This window comes from Neovison vison, chromosome 8 (assembly GCF_020171115.1).
Source record: "Neovison vison isolate M4711 chromosome 8, ASM_NN_V1, whole genome shotgun sequence".
Classification (NCBI taxonomy): domain Eukaryota; kingdom Metazoa; phylum Chordata; class Mammalia; order Carnivora; family Mustelidae; genus Neogale; species Neogale vison.
This window is the reverse complement of record NC_058098.1, coordinates 28,177,311-28,195,598: the sequence shown is the minus strand read 5'-3', so window position 1 is coordinate 28,195,598 and position 18,288 is coordinate 28,177,311. Positions and strand designations below refer to the sequence as shown.

Here is an 18,288-nt window from a genome sequence, read left to right as displayed (position 1 = left end):
GGGGTTTAAAGTGGCGGGGGGGTGGGAGGTTGGGGTACCAGGTGGTGGGTATCATAGAGGGCACAATTGCATGGAGCACTGGGTGTGGTGAAAAAATAATGAATACTGTTATGCTGAAAATAAATTAAAAAAAACAACAAAAAATACTTTCTGGTGTATGGAATCTTTAAAAATTATTATTATGGGTTTGGGGCTGCTGTGTAAGAATGTAATTGAGTTTTGAACATTGATCTTCTATCCATCAAGATTATCACACTCAGACTAATATATGGACATTCCCTTCTGTGCAACTCTTACAACATCAATCATCTCACCTAGGTTAGTTTTTACCTTCATTAAAGTTATACATGCACACGCTTCAACAGGCAAATAGTTCTATACTTTCTACATATGAAAACTGGAGTCTCCCAACCTCCTGCTATGTTCCACCTCCCAGAGGCAACCATTTTCCACTCCTTTAATTGATAATTTTTAACTGATTTTTCTAGATTCTATACCCAGATCTCATAGAGCATGCATATATTGTCTCTTCTTGACTTCTCACCCTTTGACATTATTCACTGACTTCCCACTCTAGATGATGGGGACGCAATGCTCTGATACTATGGAAATTACACCCCATGTGCGTATTTCTACCCCACCCCCTTAACATTTTAATTTTAGATAATGTCATAGTCAGTATCCACATTATAATGCCAATAACATTGTGTTTTATACTCAATCCTTTTTTTCCTTCAAGATTTTATTTAAATTAAAGTCAGTTTACATATAGTGTAGTGTTAGTTTCAGGGGTAGAATTTAGTGAGTCACGAGTAATATATGATACCCAGTGGTTATTACATCAAGTGTCTCAACCTTGTAACATTCCTAGCTTTTGCTTACATTGATCTGCTCATGTGTATTTTGGATAACCATCACCATATTCAGGGTACAGAACAATTCCATGACCACAGAGGTTACCCTTGTGCTAGCCTCTCTTAGTGACAGCCAGCCCACCACCCAAACCTCTGGCCCATGCTGATCTAGTCTCTATAACTTTGAGAATGTTATGGAAGCGGAGTCCCACAGTATGGACATTTTGGGAGTGATTTTGTTCACTCCACATAATGCCTTTGGAATCTCACAAGTTGTGCACATGTATATTAGGTATTCCTTTTTATTGCTGTACAGTATATCCTGATAGGAATGCACCACAGTTAGTTCAGCAATTCACTTATCACTGCATGTTTCCAATTTTTTTCCATTATGAAAAAACTGCTCTAAACATTCATGCAGAGACTGTGTAAAGCTATGGTCTTCATTTTGCTCAGATAAATGCCTGGGAGAGTGATCTCTGGGACATAAAACCCACTTCCTCTCCAAAAAGAGGAAGAAATGGTGCTTTTTGTTGGAGGCAAGCACATACAACTTCTTTTGTTAAAAGATTTTATTTCTTTTTAAAGTAATCTCTACACCAAACTTGGGACCCAAACTCACAACCCCATGATCAAGAGTTGCTTGCTTCACCAACTGAAGAAACCATATACCCTAAGCAAATACAACTTCTGAAGTCCACATTGCACTGTGCATTTGGGCTAAGTTTACTATTCCATCAATAAAGGATTAGAATAGGGAGTCACTTCTGGAGCTCACCTCATTTGACCCCAAAATTTCTTAAGTCCTGATGAACTCATTTCTTCCTCCAGCTCAGTAGCTCTTAGTGGAAGCTGGTGCAGAATGAGGTCACAAGAAAACCACCCCCAGGTGTCCAGAGCTCAGGAGATGGGACACAGCCCCCAACTGCAGATCCTTCTTGGCCTGGGGCTCCCAAGTGGAGAATCACCATGAAGACCTCAAGATGGGGGGAGGGGCCCAGTGCAGAAAGCAGAGGCCCCAGGCAGGCAGGAAGCGTCATTTCTTCTGGGCCTGTCCACTCTCTCTGAAACATAAAAAGAATTCCTTCCAAATTTTTCTTTTGATCGAGTTCCTGTTTCAAAGCACTGTGGTCTGGGAAATTGCAGGGAATAATCTCAGTCTTTTGGTATTGGTTGCGACCTAATTTGTAACCCAGAATCTGGCCTATTCTGGAGAAAGTTCCATGTGCACTTGAGAAGAATGAGTATTCTGTTGTTTTAGAGTGGAATGTTCTGTATGTATCTATGCAGTCCATCTAGTTCAGTGTGTCATTCAAAACTCTTGTGTCTTTGTTGATTTTCTGCTTAGGTGGATCTGTCTATTGCTGAGAGTGGAGTGTTGAGGTCTCCTACTATTAACATTTTATTATCAATATGTCTTTTTATTTTGGTTAACAGTTGGCTTTTATAGTTGATTGCTCCCATGTTGGGGACCATAGATATTTACAATTGTTGGATCCCCTTGTTGTATAGACACTTTTAGAATCATATAGTGTCCTTCTGTCTCTCTGACTATGGTCTTTAGCTTAAAATCTAATGGATGAGAGACCTCAATGTGAGACAGGAATCTGTCAAAATCCTAGAGGAAACAGGCAGTAACCTCTTCAACATCAGCCACCGCAACTTCTTTCAAGACACATCTCTAAAGGCAAGGGAATAAACTTTTTAGGCCTTCACCAAGATAAAAAGTTTCTGGATAGCAAAGGAAACACTCAACATCATCAAAAAAAGAGACAACCCACAGAATAGGAGAAGATATTTGCCACATCTATGACACTATAGATAAAGGGCTGGTGTCCAAGATCTATAAAGAACTTCTCAAACTCAATCCTCAACAAAGAAATCATCATGTCAAAAAATGGGCAGAAGGGCACTTGGGTGGCTCAGTGGGTTGGGTCTCTGCCTTCGGCTCGGGTCATGATCTCAGGATCCTGGGATCAAGCCCTGCATCGGGCTCTCTGCTCAGAAAGGGAGCCTGCTTCCGCCTCCCCCTCTGCCTGCCTCTCTGCCTACTTGTGTTCTCTCCCTCTCTGTCAAATAAATAAATATTAAAAAAAAAAAAAGGGCAGAAGACATGAACAGACTCTCTCCAAAGAGGACATACAAATGGCTAACAAACACAAGAATAAAATGTTCATTATCATTAGCCATCAGTGAGATTCAATTCAAAACCGTTGAGGTACCACCTTACACCAGTTAGAATGGAAAAAGCTGACAAGACAAGAATCAACAAATGCTGGAGTGGATGTGGAAAAAGGGAAACCCTCTTACACTGTTGGTGGGAATGCAAGTTGGCACAGCCACTGTGGAAGACAGTGTGGAGGTTCCTCAAACAGTAGAAAATAGAGCTACCCTACAGCCCTGCAATCGCTCTACTGGGCATTTAGCTCAAGGATACAAAAGTAGTGAAAAGAAGGACCATATGAACCCCAATGTTCATAGCAGCAATGCCCACAATGGCCAAACTGTGGAAAGGCTGAGATGCCCTTCAACAGATGAATGGATAAAGAAGATGTGGTTGATATGTACAATGGAATATTACTCAACTATCAGAAAGGATGAATACCCAACTTTTGTATCAACTTGGATGGGACTGGTGGAGATCATGCTGAATGAAATAAGGCAGAGAAAGTAAACTATCATAACGTTTCCCTTACTTGTGGAACATAAGGAATAGCATGGAAGACATTAGGAGATGGAAGGGAAAAATAAAGGTGGAGGGAATCAGAGCAAGAGACCACCAATGAGAGACTATGGATGCTGGGAAACAAACCGAGGGTTTTAGAGGGGAGGGAGTAGGGGATGGGTGAGCCCAGTGATGGGTATTAAGGAGGGCACAGATTGCATGGGGCGCTGGGTGTTATATGCAAATGATGAATCATGGAACAGTACATCAAAAACTAATGATGTTGCTACAAAAATTGGGTATTCATCCTTTCTGATGGAGGCATAATACTCCATAGTGTATATGGACCACATCTTCCTTATCCATTCATCCGTTGAAGGGCATCTTGGTTCTTTCCATAGTTTGGCGACTGTGGCCATTGCTGCTATAAACATTGGGGTACAGATGGCCCTTCTTTTCATGACATCTGTATCTTTCAGGTAAATACCCAGGAGTGCAATTGCAGGGTCATAGGGAAGCTCTATTTTTAATTTCTTGAGGAATCTCCACACTGTTCTCCAAAGAGGCTGCACCAACTTGCATTCCCACCAACAGTGTAAGAGGGTTCCCCTTTCTCCACATCCTCTCCAACACATGTTGTTTCCTGTTTTGTTAATTTTGGCCATAGCAACATGGATGGGACTGGAAGAGATTATGCTAAGTGAAATAAGTCAAGCAGAGAGAGTCAATTATCATATGGTTTCACTTATTTGTGGAGCATAACAAATAGCATGGAGGACAAGGGGCGTTAGAGAGGAGTAGGGAATTTGGGTAAATTGGAAGGGGAGGTGAACCATGAGAGACTATGGACTCTGAAAAACAGTCTGAGGGGTTTGAAGTGGCGGGGGGGTGGGAGGTTGGGGTACCAGGTGGTGGGTATTATAGAGGGCACAGCTTGCATGGAGCACTGGGTGTGGTGAAAAAATAATGAATACTGTTTTTCTGAAAATAAATAAATTGGAAAAAAAAACTAATGATGTACTGTATGGTGACTAACATAACATGATAATAATTTATTTTTAATATTTTATTTCTTTTCAGCATAACAGTATTCATTGTTTTTGCACCACCCCAGTGCTCCATGCAATCCATGCCCTCTCTAATATCCACCACCTTGTTCCCCCAACCTCCCACCCCCCAAACCTTCAAAACCCTCAGATTGTTTTTTAGAGTCCATAGTCTCTCATGGTCCACCTCCCCTTCCAATTTCCCTCAACTCCCTTCTCAAAAAACACACAAAAACGCCACCAAAACGTAAGAAGAGGTCCCTCTCACCATATGAGGCCTCTCTGCCTGACCTCTGTTTCACAACCCAAAAGTAGATCGCAGCCTCACAGCCATGTGACTGCATTATAAATTCTTCCTTCCTCTTCCATCACCAGAGGGGCAGGCTGTTCCTCCCCACAGGTCAGAGGTCCCATCGCCTAGCACACACATTTGCAGACAGCGGGATCCTCAGGCCTCTACCATGTGGGCCCCTGCCTCCGGACCATGCCCTTCTCCTCACCTGCTGCTGGCTCTGCTGTTGGGACTCACAGGTGAGCATTGCCTTGAGGGAGACTCCCCTTTCCCTGACTCCTCAACCACTCCCTGTCCCTGGGCATTTAGGGCCTCCACGTAAACACAAGCGTGCTACCCACACCCTCCACAGAAAGCCAAGGACTGAGTCTCATCTGAGCTTGAAATCAGGAATCCGAGCATTTCCTCTGGGGATCCATCACTTATAGCTAGTTACCACCGGCATCCAAAGAATCAATGCTTCAATGGGTAACAAGACAGCTTGTGTATGTTCATTGATCTAATCCTCACAACATCCGTGCCTGATAGCTATGACTGTACTCCTGATTGCAGATAGGGAGGCAGAGAGAGTAACCAGCCCAGAGTCACCTACTTAAGTCCCTGGAGCAGCTCAGGTACATGTCCAGCCCACTCAGCTCCACAGTTCATCTTGTTAACCATATTATGCTGCCTAGATCCTCAGTGGAGGCCAAGGGCAGAAACATCAGAAACACAGAGAGGCAAACAGTAGAAGAGCCATTATGTATCACATGCAGAGGACTTCAGAATTCCACTGTGCTGCGTGTACTCACAAACTCTTGTTAATGATGTGCTGCATGTTTCCTAGGTGCCAAATTGTTACTGAATTTTAACATGTAATATAATTTCACTTAATCCTCAAAAAAATCTCTATACTAGCATGCTGGGCCACATTGTACATATACAGGGAATGCACTTACCTCTGTGTGTGTGTGCACGTGCATGCATGCATAGGAATGGGCATAGGGAAAGGTACACACATGCATGTGCACACACACATGGGATTTTGGAAAACACTTTGCTTTTTCTCCTCATAATGCAGCCAGTCTACGTGAAATGCACATTAGAACGATGTTTGGATCTTTTTCTCTGAGCTACTCACCCACTTCTTTAATTCTCTAAACCTACCTCTCACCCCTCACCAAGCTCTTAAATTAAAAACAAACTTCTCTCTTGGTAAAATGAGTAGAACCTTGTGCATTACTACCCTGGAAATGCCTCCATGCTGGATTCAAGTGGCTAAGGAAAGAAGGGTCAAAAATTCAGGGATTCTTGCCTGTGTGATCTGTATCTGTAATTATATCCACTTTCATATTCCAATCTCAATTATCTGGTGTCCATTGATGCCTCCATGCCTCAGGAAATCCTCATGAGTGATAATTTTCCAAATTCCTGAGCACTAACCATGTGCCACACACACACACCTGGAAATGCCCATGTCCATTATGTCATGTAATCTTTGTATCCAAGGTAGACATTCTTGTTACCCCTACCTTGCAGATAAGAAAAGAAGGCACAGAAAGGGCCAAGGCCACTGAGTATAAGTGGGAGGGTAGGATTGGAACCCAGGCAGTCTGATTCTAGATCTCACAGGTCTAACCATTGCTCTTTTCAAACCCTATGACCCTAGGTCGATCCCATGAGATTTCTGCAGATCTTCCAATCAGTGTGGGGAAGGGGGTGGTGTGGTAAGGAACATTTGTGGTTTGCTTCTTTCAAGTGCTTCTGTATTCTGGGTATATGCAAGTGTTTGTTTCCTCCAAGTCATCTATGTGGAAAACTCGGCTTCTGATATAATGTCCTGAGAAACTCTCCACTGAAAATAGACTTCATGGTCTCCAAAAGGGGTCGCATTGGGCAATTCACACATTATACAAATATTAACTATATACCTACTAGGCGACAAGAACAGTTATATTAACATAGGGCATGTTGATGAATAAAAGACACAAAATAGTTGACCTTTTAGAAGTTGTATCATAGTGGAGGAAAGGACAGGAAACAATAGACGCAATAAATCAGTAAATAACCGAGGTGCAGAGAGTGATGAACATTATGGAAAAAACATGACAGTACAGCTGGATACAATAATGGGAGAACTGCCAGGGTGGGATGTATTTAAACAGGTAGCCTGGAGCAAAGATTTTAAGAAGGAGGGGAGTGAGCCATGTGATTTTCTGGGGGAAGAGTCTTCACTGGGAACAGCCTGAGAGCAGAATCCTCTTGCTCTGTGCAAGGATTTGGGCTTTTATTCTGAATGAAATGGTAGCTATTGCAAGGTTTTGAAGACAGAAGTGACACGATCTGACATGAGTTTCATTCTAGCATTTGGTTGAGAATGGAGGACCACAGGGCATAGAGAGAAGTAACTAGAGCCCTCAAGAGCTCAGTGCTTCCATGTGAACAGGGTAACTGGTTTGCAGCAAGACAGCAGCCAGGAGAGGGAAGGGAAGAGGTCAGCCTGCGGGTGCCTGCAGCAGGGAAGTCTTTAGCCATTAGCATAGGAATTGAGGTGGGCAATAAAGGCACCCAAGTGTCAAGACCATAAGCACCTGCGAAAATAAAGGTGCCGCCGCTGAGATGTGCAAGGATATGTGGGAAACTGAGTTCAGTTTAGGACATGTTAGCTGTGTGAGGTTTACTTCTAGCTAAGAAAAAGTTCAAACGGTGTTTGTACATACATAGCATAGCTGAGAGACAAGGCGTGGGTCAAAAATAGAAATAGGAGGATTATAGACACACAAATGGTAGAATTTTCACCTTTCCTTGGCTCCTCATGACCACCTGATCCTCTTCCGTCTCCCCTCCCATTGTCCCTCCACGTCTCCCTCCATGGTGCATTCCTGTTTCTTCCCATTTTTGTCCTAGCACTTCAGCTTCCTGACCCTAGCCTGCTCCAGACTTAGAAACCAAAGTATTTGAGGTTCTTGGCACACACAGGACGTGCCTGTAATAGCTCCTGCTCTCTTTAGGAGGCGTGTTTATTTACAAATACTGGTAAGTGCATGGGTTTTACCAGCTCACACACTGCAAGGAAGAAACACAAATTTCCTCCCTGAGGAGTGGCTAAGAAATGGAAAAGAACACTGGGTGTATGTCTGATGCACCAGCAGCCTGCTTCTCTGATTTCTATCCCTGCCTGTGACTAAGAAAGAATGAATTTGCATTTCTGAATGTCTCCAGAGACTAGCTTGTCACCAATACAGGAAGTCCAGCTGCGAAGTCAAACCTGCTCTGTGCCACATCACTGAACCTCTGTGACTTTGTTTCCTCGGTTGTGATGGGGTCTCCCATAACAGGCTCTGGGGGGAGGGCCCTTCCCCGTGCGCACTAGGTCAGGGAGCTGTTGTGGTAAACACGTGAGGAGACATGCAGGATCACGGCAGGATGAGTTAACGACGGCTCCGTTTTCCCTCCAGGTGTGGCCGGTGAGGCGGGGCTGCACGTGATCCAGCCTGACAAGTCAGTGTCTGTTGCAGCTGGACAGACAGCCACTCTGCGCTGTACCGTGACCTCCCTAATCCCCACAGGGCCGACTCAGTGGTTCAGGGGGACAGGGCCAGGCCGGGAGTTAATCTTCAGTTTCAAAGGAGGCCACTTCCCCGGAGTAACAAATGCTTCAGACGCCACAAGGAGAAACAACATGGACTTTTCCATCCGCATCAGTAACATCACCCCAGCAGACACCGGAACCTACTACTGTGTGAAGTTCCAGAAAGGGACCCCTGATGTGGAGTTTAAGTCTGGACCAGGCACCCAGGTCACTGTGAGTGGTGAGTATGGCCTGGGACTCCTTTGTACCCTGGTTGTGACAAAAAGTCAGTAAGAACGCCCTCCATTGTCTGACCAACAGCTAAGAATCAGGCACTGTAGTGGGTGTCCCTGACTTTAGCTCCTTCCACGGATCAGCGAAGTTGAGGCCTGGAGAGGTCCTGACGCTTGCTCAAGGCCCATGATAAATAGTGGGAAAGTCTAGAACCCCAGTCTGTGGGTCCATCGTTCTCACCTTTTCCAATCCTGAGCAGCCCTCTGGTTCCAGGGATGAGGGACTTATAGTCCCTCAGGGATGAGTGGCTTGACCAGTCACATGACCAATCTAACTCCTGCCTCCAGAGAGTGTCCCCTCCATATGGCTGACTCTTCTCGACTCAACACTTACTGAGCACCTGCTGTGTGCAGGTTTTTGTCTATGTGCAGGGGAAGCAGGGAACAATACAGCCAAGGACTCCCTTCCATGAAGCTCACGTTCCCTTCCCTTCCTGTGGACAAATGCACCCAGGGCAGGGAGGTGGGATAAGTTTTTCTTGCAACGTAGAAGAATCACAGTGAGAAGAGGTATAAACTCAGTTTACGCTGAGAGCCCAGGACGGAGAAGATGCCAGAGGCTGAGCATTTGTTGTGGGTCTGTCCAAAAAGCATCACGCAATTCAAGGACTGACTTCCATAAGAGCACTGAATCTCCCCTCAGCCCGAGGACATAGGCATACCGGTTGTTTTATCCTGATTGTGCAGGTGTTACAGGAGTTCCCAGTGATATGTCTCTTGGCTGGGCACCAGCCCTAGTAAGTGGCTCTAGCACCGGGTAGATCTGTTCCTCCTGGGAGAGCTCTCCTTCCTCTTCCTCAAGATGCCCACACAGGGAATGTCCTGGATGAGAATGAATGAAGCTAGAGGGACCATCTCAGCCCATTTACAGATGGGGACACTGAGGCTCAGCAGACCCGGCCTGAGCAGGGAAGTGAGCCACAGCCTGACTCACAGCTCTGCTCTCTGCACACTCACTGCTCAGGTCAAAGTGGGAGAAAGTGCCCACCCTCTCCTTGAATTTGTTGTAAATCTTGTATGGTTCTCTTTTTCAGTAATAAACATTAAGAAAGCAAGGGAAGAGGTGGGCTAGCTTTGCACCCCCAGATCAGACAGGTATGCAAACATCTGGTGAAGTGTCGAGCCTGTTCCTGGAGGACATGGCTTCTCACGAGTAACAGGATCCAGAGTCTTTCTGCTGTTGTGTGGTGTTGCTCCTTCATTGAGCAGCCTGGGGCACCAGCCTGGACAGAGCAGAGGGGACCCACAATCCCAACAACACCAGGCACCCCATTCCTGGCTCTGTCCACTAAGGATGACTGGGAGGCACATCTAGGAGGGTGTTCGGCTCTGTGAGCGAGAGTTCACGTTCTAGACTCAGCTGTTGGGACCCCACATCTTCCCTCTGTTGTTGTCGAGTCAACATGTCTGGACACCCAGTGGGACCCCTCCCCATAACCGCTTGCAGTGAGAATGTCCGATGGAAAAGGAGGGAGGCTGTCACTGCCGGGCTGGAGAAGGTGGGATATTTGCTCTGTTGTGGATGAAACAGCTGGAGACCACAGGAAGTCCCCCTGGGATGCAAGACCGGTAAAGAGCAGTCCCGTTGTAACTGGACCAAAGGAGCTTGGCTCCTAGGTGAGGGAGAGACAGAGACCACCCTGGGGGAGTTTCCTCAACGTTGTCTTTATTTTACAGGTAAGGGATCACAGGGAATAATTTCCAAAGCCATGATGCTGAACAGGGGCAAGTAGGCTCTATATATTAGGGCTGCAGATGAATATTCAGAGGGGGATTTTAGCACTATAATGAGACTGAGGTTACTGTCAGCCACTTTCTGATTCATCTGCTCTTTTCCATCTGCATTTCCAGTGATAAATTTCAAGCAGAACCAGTTGCATTCCCTTACTTGCCCCTTCCTGCAATCCCGGTAAGGAGAAATGCCTCTTGTCCCATGTCACAGAAGAGGAGCCTCGCCGTGCCACAGCCCCATTGTGGTCAGCTGGCCAGCCCAGTTCTGGCCTCTTTAGGAGTCCCTGTTCACTGTACAGTCTGTTGCATATGTTCTCTGACCTCAGTGACGTTTGCAGGGAGGCAGCTAGGAACGGTTGATGCAACAGTCAGACCCAACAGAAACGTCTTTCCTGTGCCCAGATTGGTGGGAAGTCACCTGGCAGAGAAGTGAGGGGGAGACTTGAACTCAAGCCTAGACCTGCACCTGGGCCCTGCCCCTGAGTCAGAGCTCAGCTCTGGAACTTCAGGGCCTCCTCTGTGCAAGGAGGAGAGGACACCGCCCTCCGCACGCTCTCAGAATGGTGGCGGGTTCTCCACAGCGCCTCCCAGGTTCCTGAGCGCTGAGGACCACAGTCATGCTCACTGTTCACAAATGTTCCTCTTGTAGCCAAACCCTCTCCCCCCGTGGTGTCCGGCCCCACGGCCAGGGCCTCGCCGGAGCAGACAGTGAACTTCACCTGCAAGTCCGGCGGCTTCTCCCCCAGAAACATCACCCTGAGATGGTTCAGAAACGGGAATGAGCTGGCAGCCTCCCAGACGAGCGTGGACCCAGAGGGAAACAGAACTTCCTACAGCATCTCCAGCACAACCAGGCTGGTGCTGTCCCCGGGGGACGTTCATTCCCAGGTCATCTGCGAGGTGACCCACGTGACCCTGCAGGGGAGCCCTCCTCTTCGTGGGACTGCCAACCTGTCTGAGGTCCTCCGAGGTAGATGCCCCTCCTCCCCAGCCCCAGCCTGGGTCTGGCCCCCAAGTCTCCGAGCCTACCCCTCCCCCGCTTCCTGCTCCAGGTCCTCTGTTCCCTGGAGTCTGACCCCTGGCAGACCCTCCAGGTCACCTGCACCTAGATGTGCCGTCCCCTCCTACTGTTTCCATGGCTTCCGTGGGGTGAACACCTACCACATGCCAAGTACTACACTCAGTCATTTCCTTTACTGTACCATAGGAACTCCAATTATTGAACACCCGCTCTACTCCATGCCACCGTGTGCTTGGTGGGGGTCATTTGTTTTGCTACAGTTATTCTATTCCAGCTGTATGCGTGGGGCTGAGAATCGTGATTTCACTAATTCTTAGCCTACCAGGAGCCATCATTCCTTGAGCACCTACTGTGTGCTGGGCACTGTGCTTAGGGATTCATCCATATGCGAAGACTACCCTCAGTGTTTGAGCACCAGCTGTATGCCTAGCTCTGTTCTGAGTGACTCCCTTGCTGGGGGGCGGGAGGCGCTACGTTCTCAAGCCCCTTCCCCGTGTTCTGTCTGTTCCATGAGGTGAGAGCTTCTTCCCTGTGCTGTTTCAGTTTCGCCCACCTTGGAGGTTTCCCAGAAGCCAGTGTCAAGAGACCAGGTGAAGGTCACTTGCCAAGTGAAGAAGTTTTACCCCCAGCGCCTCCAGCTGACCTGGCTGGAGAACGGCAACGTGTCCCGAACAGAAAAGGCCTCAAGGTCCTTGAACCTTGTAAAGAACAAGGATGGGACCTTTAACTGGACGAGCTGGCTCCTGGTGAACTCATCCGCCCACAGGGAAGACGTGGTGTTCACCTGCCTGGTGCAGCACTACGGGCAGCCCGCGGTCACCAGAAACCATACCCTTGTGGCCTCTGCCCACCAGAAGGACCAGGGTGAGACCTCAGTGGTCCTGTTTCTTGTGTCCTGCTCCCTGCGCCTTCACCTGACAATGATTAAGTCACCATGTCTGGCCAGCCATGTCTCCCTCTGTTCATTCCCACATAGCATGGTCTCTGTCCCTTCTACGCTTTTCCATCATCACCATGGAAAATGCCTGCACTTGCCACTCTGAAATTCCAGAAGGGACCCTGAGGACTTGGAGTTTTGAGTCTTGACAAGGCTTCTGGGTGACCGTGTGTGGTCACACCTGGGGTCTCCTCTCTCCCTTTATTTGTGACAGCAGACCAGCAATAGTCATGATCGCTCAAGGCACATTTACTTTATGCCAATTCCAATTTATTTCTGGTCTCCTTTCCTGCTTAACCAACCTGTTGGCCTGGAATTTTACAGAAGGGATTCAGGGGACAGTGAGGGACAGATGGCAAACATTTCCTGCCCTTAGGACAGCTGAGGAGCTAAGCTATTCGAGGGAAACCTGAGTCCCTGAAGATGGACCAGCAACTGTCCAAAAACCAGGGGTGTGTGTAATTATAGCAGGGGGCATTGTCCCAAAGAACTACGGTGTCCCCTTTCTACAACTAAAACATTCCTTATTTCTCCCTCGTGTAACATCAGGGGAGGTCAAGCCAGTTTTCCAGGAGTCTTTGTTCCAGAAGATCTTTAAAGGCCCATGTTCCTTCTAACATGCCCAATGACAGTGTCCTCTTGCCTGGGTCTACACTGGGCCACTGAGTGTTCATGTCACTTCTTCCCAGGAGATTAGAGAGAGGAAGGGGAAAAGGAACAATTTCTCTTAAAAGTAGAGGTATGCAGAAGCTGCTTAATTGTGTCCATTAATGAGTTAGTCATGGATCCACATCCAGCTCCAAATGGAGTCCACACTTGTGTGCTTATGTGATTAATGACATGGTTTCTTCTATAAAACCTATAATATTACATTATTAGTAAAATTAACAATAATTCCTAATATCACCTAAAATGGAGTATATATTCCAATTTTCTAAAGCTTCTTCTATTAACTTTATTTTGTGGACCTAACTTGGTTTTAATTCACTTGTAAATGTTTCAAAAATTTTTCCTGTGAAATACCTGGGTCTCCATGATTCTTTTTTTTTTTAATATTTTCTTTATTTATTTTACACACAGAGAGAGAAATCACAAGTAGGCAGAGAGGCAAGCAGAGAGAGAGAGGGGGAAGCAGGTTCCCTTCTGAGCAGAGAGCCTGATACTGGCCTTGATCCCAGGACCCTGTGATCATGACCCAAGCCGAAGGCAGAGTCTTAACCCTCTGAGTCACCCAGGCACCTGATCCTTTTTTTGCTCTGAGAAGAATCCGAATAGCTAGGTCTACTCAAATTCTTCATTTCATATTGAATGCTTGTGGTAGGCTGTGCTTTTGAGAAATGTGGTCTTTTTCTCTGAGTTGTCAAATTTCTGCATATATAGAGCTTCTCATAGTATTACCTAGTAATCCTTGTGATGTCTGTAGGGTATCCCGTTTCATCCCTGATATTGGAAATGGGTCAATTCTCATTTTTTTTTCATTGTTACAATGGCTAGAAGTTTTTCAAATTTATCAGTCTTCTCAAAGAACCCACGTTCATTTCAGTTATATTCTCTATTGTTTGTTGTTAATTTCTTTGCTTTTTCTCCTCTTTTTAAAAATTTCCTTCTGTTGCTTTGAGCTTATTTTGCTCCTCCTCATTTTTTTTGAAATGGGAAAAACATTAACAAGTCGAGACTTTTCTTTGTTTGATTGCCACAGCTGGGCCTCCTTCTGGGCTTGGGGAATCGGCAGTGTGAACCCGGGATACCTGGTGTGGGTTCCTCCTGGAGAATGGAAGCATCTAGCCCACCTGGCTTCTTATTCTACCTTTCAGAGCCCTCCATGCATGGACTTCAGGGAGTTCCAGGGGGTAGGCTTCTACTAAGCCAGGAGAGGTGGGAGAGATGAGTCCACACCATACCCTGCCTTTCCTATGCTTCGAGAAGGTGGGAGAAGAATGGCATAAGGGGATGTGCATTTGGACTGGGAGATTTTTCTCTTTAGTCTCCAGAGATTCTGCAGTTTGGGCATTGCTCTTCAGGGACTTCCAAGAGCCAGTTTTCCATAGAATTTACTGTCCTTTTGTTGTTTTTCATTTGGGTTGAGAGGCTGTATTTGGAGATGAGTAGCTAAGCCTCTGTCTTGTTCTCAGCAGCTCATTACAAAGTGCCCAGAGGGCTTTGAAAGTCTTGGCCCCAGTGTCCCTATCCCAGATCCTGGTATCCATCTCCCATATTTCCCTATCAGGGCCCCACTCTAGCACAGTAGGTGCAGTATAGCTGAGAATTCAGTCCTCTCTGTAGCACTGATACTCTTATGATTATGTTGGACCCAACTGTGTCCTCAGCTTTTTCTGCCCTCCAGCTCTAGGAGGTAAGAGTCTGCACTGTTGCACAGAAGTCCCCTGACATTCACACATAACTTTTCACATGTGATCAGTCTGCGCTTTGCACTGTCTTTCTCTGAATGGTTGATGCCCAGCAACAGCCACCCAATCCGTTGTTCTTATAATTATCACGTCATCAGAATGCCAGGATACTCCCCTCCTTTGCTTACACCAGCCCAGGTCACCACGGTGAGGTTTCAGCAGTGACAAGGGCAGGGCAAGCTGACACCTACCCTGCTCTACCTTCCGCAGGGCTGGGGGTCTCATGAGCAGCTGGTAGAGAGCTAGGTCCAAATGTGCCTATTAGAGCTGGCTTTCCAGTACCCAACTAGACAAACTCCACACATCAAGTGACCCGTGAGTGAGACTCTCAGATGATATGAGAAGAGAGAAAGCTCACTGGGGTTTCTGCCCGATCCACCTATGTGAGAGAGTGAAGGAGGCAGGACTGGCAGAGGGAGATGTTGACACAATTCAGCACGGCAAGACTCAGCCTCAGACAGAGAGCAAGCAAGTTTCCTGCTCTTTGTGAGTTGTTTTAAATGGAGAAGAATGGTTTCGCCTCTGTACCCCCACTTCCTCAAGCCTTCTCTTGCTGGCTCCCCTCTAGAAACAGGTACAAACATGGCCAATAAAGCTCTTTCAACACAGAAAATGTCCAGGGGCCCCAAAGCAGAGACCTGACATCCTCTAACATGCCAGGAGCAAATATGCTCAGGACCTACTCCTTCCTTTAAGATTACTCTATATTTAAAAAAATTGGATTTTTAAAATTCAAATATAAAAACAAAAATGGGTCATTGTATAAAGTCAAAAAATCAGAAGCTGTCTTTCCAGATCTCTATGTCCAAGAGAGAGACGTCGGCTGAAAGTGGCAATAGGGTTCAGGTGGCCTAATGTGTCGGAAACTCTCCTGAGCATTAGACCCCATTTCCTTGCCTCCCCAGGATATTGTCCAGCCAGCAGGTCGTCTGAGGTCAGGTCATCCTGAGGACCCCCTCCTCACCTCTGTACATGGGAGTCGTCAAACCATGTGTGTGGAGCAAAGCAGGGCAGCCTTACCCCCAACTGACCGTGACGTCTGTTCTCACTCCTCTTGAGGCCGGGCAGACATTTGTCCCTATGTCCCAGAGAGTCTGGCTTTGTCTTGGTTAAAGACAAGGTCTCAGGGGCACCCGGGTGGCTCAGTGGGTTAAAGCCTCTGCTTTCGGCTCAGGTCGTGGTCCCAGGGTTCTGGGATCGAGCCCCCGCATCGGGCTCTCTGCTCAGCAGGGAGCCTGCTTCCCTTCCTCTCTCTGCCTGCCTCTCTGCCTACTTGTGATCTGTCAAATAATTAAAAAAAAAAAAAAGACAAGGTCTCAGAGTCATCCTGTAGGCCAGCAGTGAGGGGTTTCCCTGGGTCTCTCCACCTCATCTGTGGCTCATCAGAAAGAGGCTGTGTGACCTGCGCCACTGGGTGTGAGAACCAATTCAGTAAACCAAAATTACCCTTTGTGGAGTGCTCGTTCTCCCCACCTCTTCCCTCAAGAAGGACACCTGGCAGTGAGAAAGGTGTGAGTGAGGTGAAGAGCGTCTTACCCCGAATTCAGCCTTGAGCAGGGGAAGAATTCATGAACCTAAGAGCGTTGATAAGCCTGAGTCACTTCAGGTACAGTAAGTGGAGGACCCAGGGAATGGACTCTAGGGTGCCCCCCTCTGATGGCGCCTCCTATCCCTTCTTTTCCAGAGCCAAGGCCATTTACTCCATTCCTGATGGCTCTCAGCCTGGCCCTGAAGCTGTTGCTGCTCATCACTGTTTCTGCCATCTATGTCCACAAGAAGCGAGCGCCGGATTGTAAGTTGTGGGTCAGGGAGGGCAGGCCAAGTTTACTCCCAGAAAGAGCCATGTCAGGAAGAGGGGCAATCCACAGGTCACACAGGGTCAGCGCCCACCTGCAGTAAAAAGCATGTGACACGCCTCCCTTGATACGTTCGGTCTCAGGGGTCCCAGCTCCCTGAGGTGTTGGGGGAGAGGGCCTTCAGCCTATAAACATGGACAGGGTCAAAGGCTATCAAAGAGTGTGGACAGAGTCCTAGGGATTCTGGGAAGGAAGTGGACAGAGAGGCTGAACGACAGGCAGCTGGGTGGGAGGATCCCTTGGAGACCATCATTAGATAACAGAGACTGGGACTCCTTTGGGCACAAGATGTCTGCGTTTGGAGGAATGCTAACAGGTGCCAGAGAGCTGCTCTGAGGACTGCTTCCAATCTGACCCTCTGTGGGAAATATTGGAGGGGAGGAGGAGGAGGAATCAAGCCCTAAGGGAGGAAGGCTAAAGTGGCAGAGTCCTCTATCAGGGGCTGCCTATCCTTTCACAATAGGTGTCCCAGGAGGAAAATAGCACCGAGGACATAAGAGACACGTGGGAAACATTTCTGGAATGCTGAGCAGATAATCAACTGTGAACATGGGTCCCACAGCTCCTCCCTTCCTCCCCTACTACTTGCCACCCTCAGTCTCTGCTCCCTCCTTCCTTCCTTGAGGGCCCAGGCAAAGACAAGGAACAAGGAGAAGCTTCCCCAACTCTGCCCCAAATACCTTGCTTCCTCCAGAGACCCACCTGCCCACAGTCCCTTCTGATCCTTCTCACAATCCTTGATGCCCCCAGAGCTGGGTGTTCACAGCATGTCCTCAGCAGGGGTCATGGGAACTTGCTCTTGGGACTGATGCATGGGTATCTGCCTGAATGTAAGAAACAAGTCACATCTACGTATACCAGGTGCCTCTCATTCATATTCTGGGGACTGTGGCCTGAACTTCGTGCTCATATCCATGTTCTTGGGATTTATTTCTGCCAACCCCCGACATTCTAGCCTTGTTGAGTTTCTTCACTGGGTTGTAAATAAAAGGAATCTGTCGTGAAAAGAAGGGCCATCTGTACCCCAATGTTTATAGCAGCAATGGCCACGGTCGCCAAACTATGGAAAGAACCAAGATGCCCTTCAACGGATGAATGGATAAGGAAGATGTGGTCTATATACACTATGGAGTATTATGCCTCCATCAGAAAGGATGATTACCCAACTTTTGTAGCAACATGGACGGGACTGGAAGAGATTATGCTGAGTGAAATAAGTCAAGCAGAGAGAGTCAATTATCATATGGTTTCACTTATTTGTGGAGCATAACAAATAGCATGGAGGACAAGGGGCGTTAGAGAGGAGAAGGGAATTTGGGTAAATTGGAAGGGGAGATGAACCATGAGAGACTATGGGCTCTGAAAAACAATCTGAGGGGTTTGAAGTGGCGGGGGGTGGGAGGTTGGGGTACCAGGTGGTGGGTATTATAGAGGGCATGGCTTGCATGGAGCACTGGGTGTGGTGAAAAAATAATGAATAATGTTTTTCTGAAAATAAATAAATTGGAAAAAAAATAAAAGGAATCTCATCCTGGTTTGAAGAAGAGAAATGATTCTCCTTCCTCTTTGTCTACATGTCCTATTCCTCTGTCCCAGGGACAAGATGCCCTCATCCCTGTGATGGGAACGCTAGCT

At 47.2% G+C, this 18,288-nt stretch overlaps 1 protein-coding gene across 1 annotated transcript; it reads left to right on the top strand.

Annotated features, from left to right (window-relative positions):
• Nucleotides 1-4,953: 4,953 nt before the first annotated feature.
• Nucleotides 4,954-17,720, top strand: LOC122915618 (signal-regulatory protein beta-1-like). The gene is made up of 6 exons (XM_044262378.1): nucleotides 4,954-5,096; nucleotides 8,295-8,648; nucleotides 11,081-11,401; nucleotides 11,996-12,316; nucleotides 16,482-16,589; nucleotides 17,117-17,720. The coding sequence occupies exons 1-6, from the start codon at nucleotides 5,027-5,029 to the stop codon at nucleotides 17,134-17,136; spliced, it is 1,194 nt and encodes a 397-aa protein (XP_044118313.1). The 5' UTR covers nucleotides 4,954-5,026; the 3' UTR covers nucleotides 17,137-17,720.
• Nucleotides 17,721-18,288: the final 568 nt, after the last annotated feature.

Bases quoted from the DNA above. Each gene is read 5' to 3' on its own strand.
- LOC122915618 (XM_044262378.1), top strand. From the start codon at position 5,027: ATGTGGGCCCCTGCCTCCGGACCATGCCCTTCTCCTCACCTGCTGCTG. The intron at 5,097-8,294 runs GTGAGCATTGCC...TTTTCCCTCCAG, and splicing joins TCTGCTGTTGGGACTCACAG to GTGTGGCCGGTGAGGCGGGG. The intron at 8,649-11,080 runs GTGAGTATGGCC...TTCCTCTTGTAG, and splicing joins CACCCAGGTCACTGTGAGTG to CCAAACCCTCTCCCCCCGTG.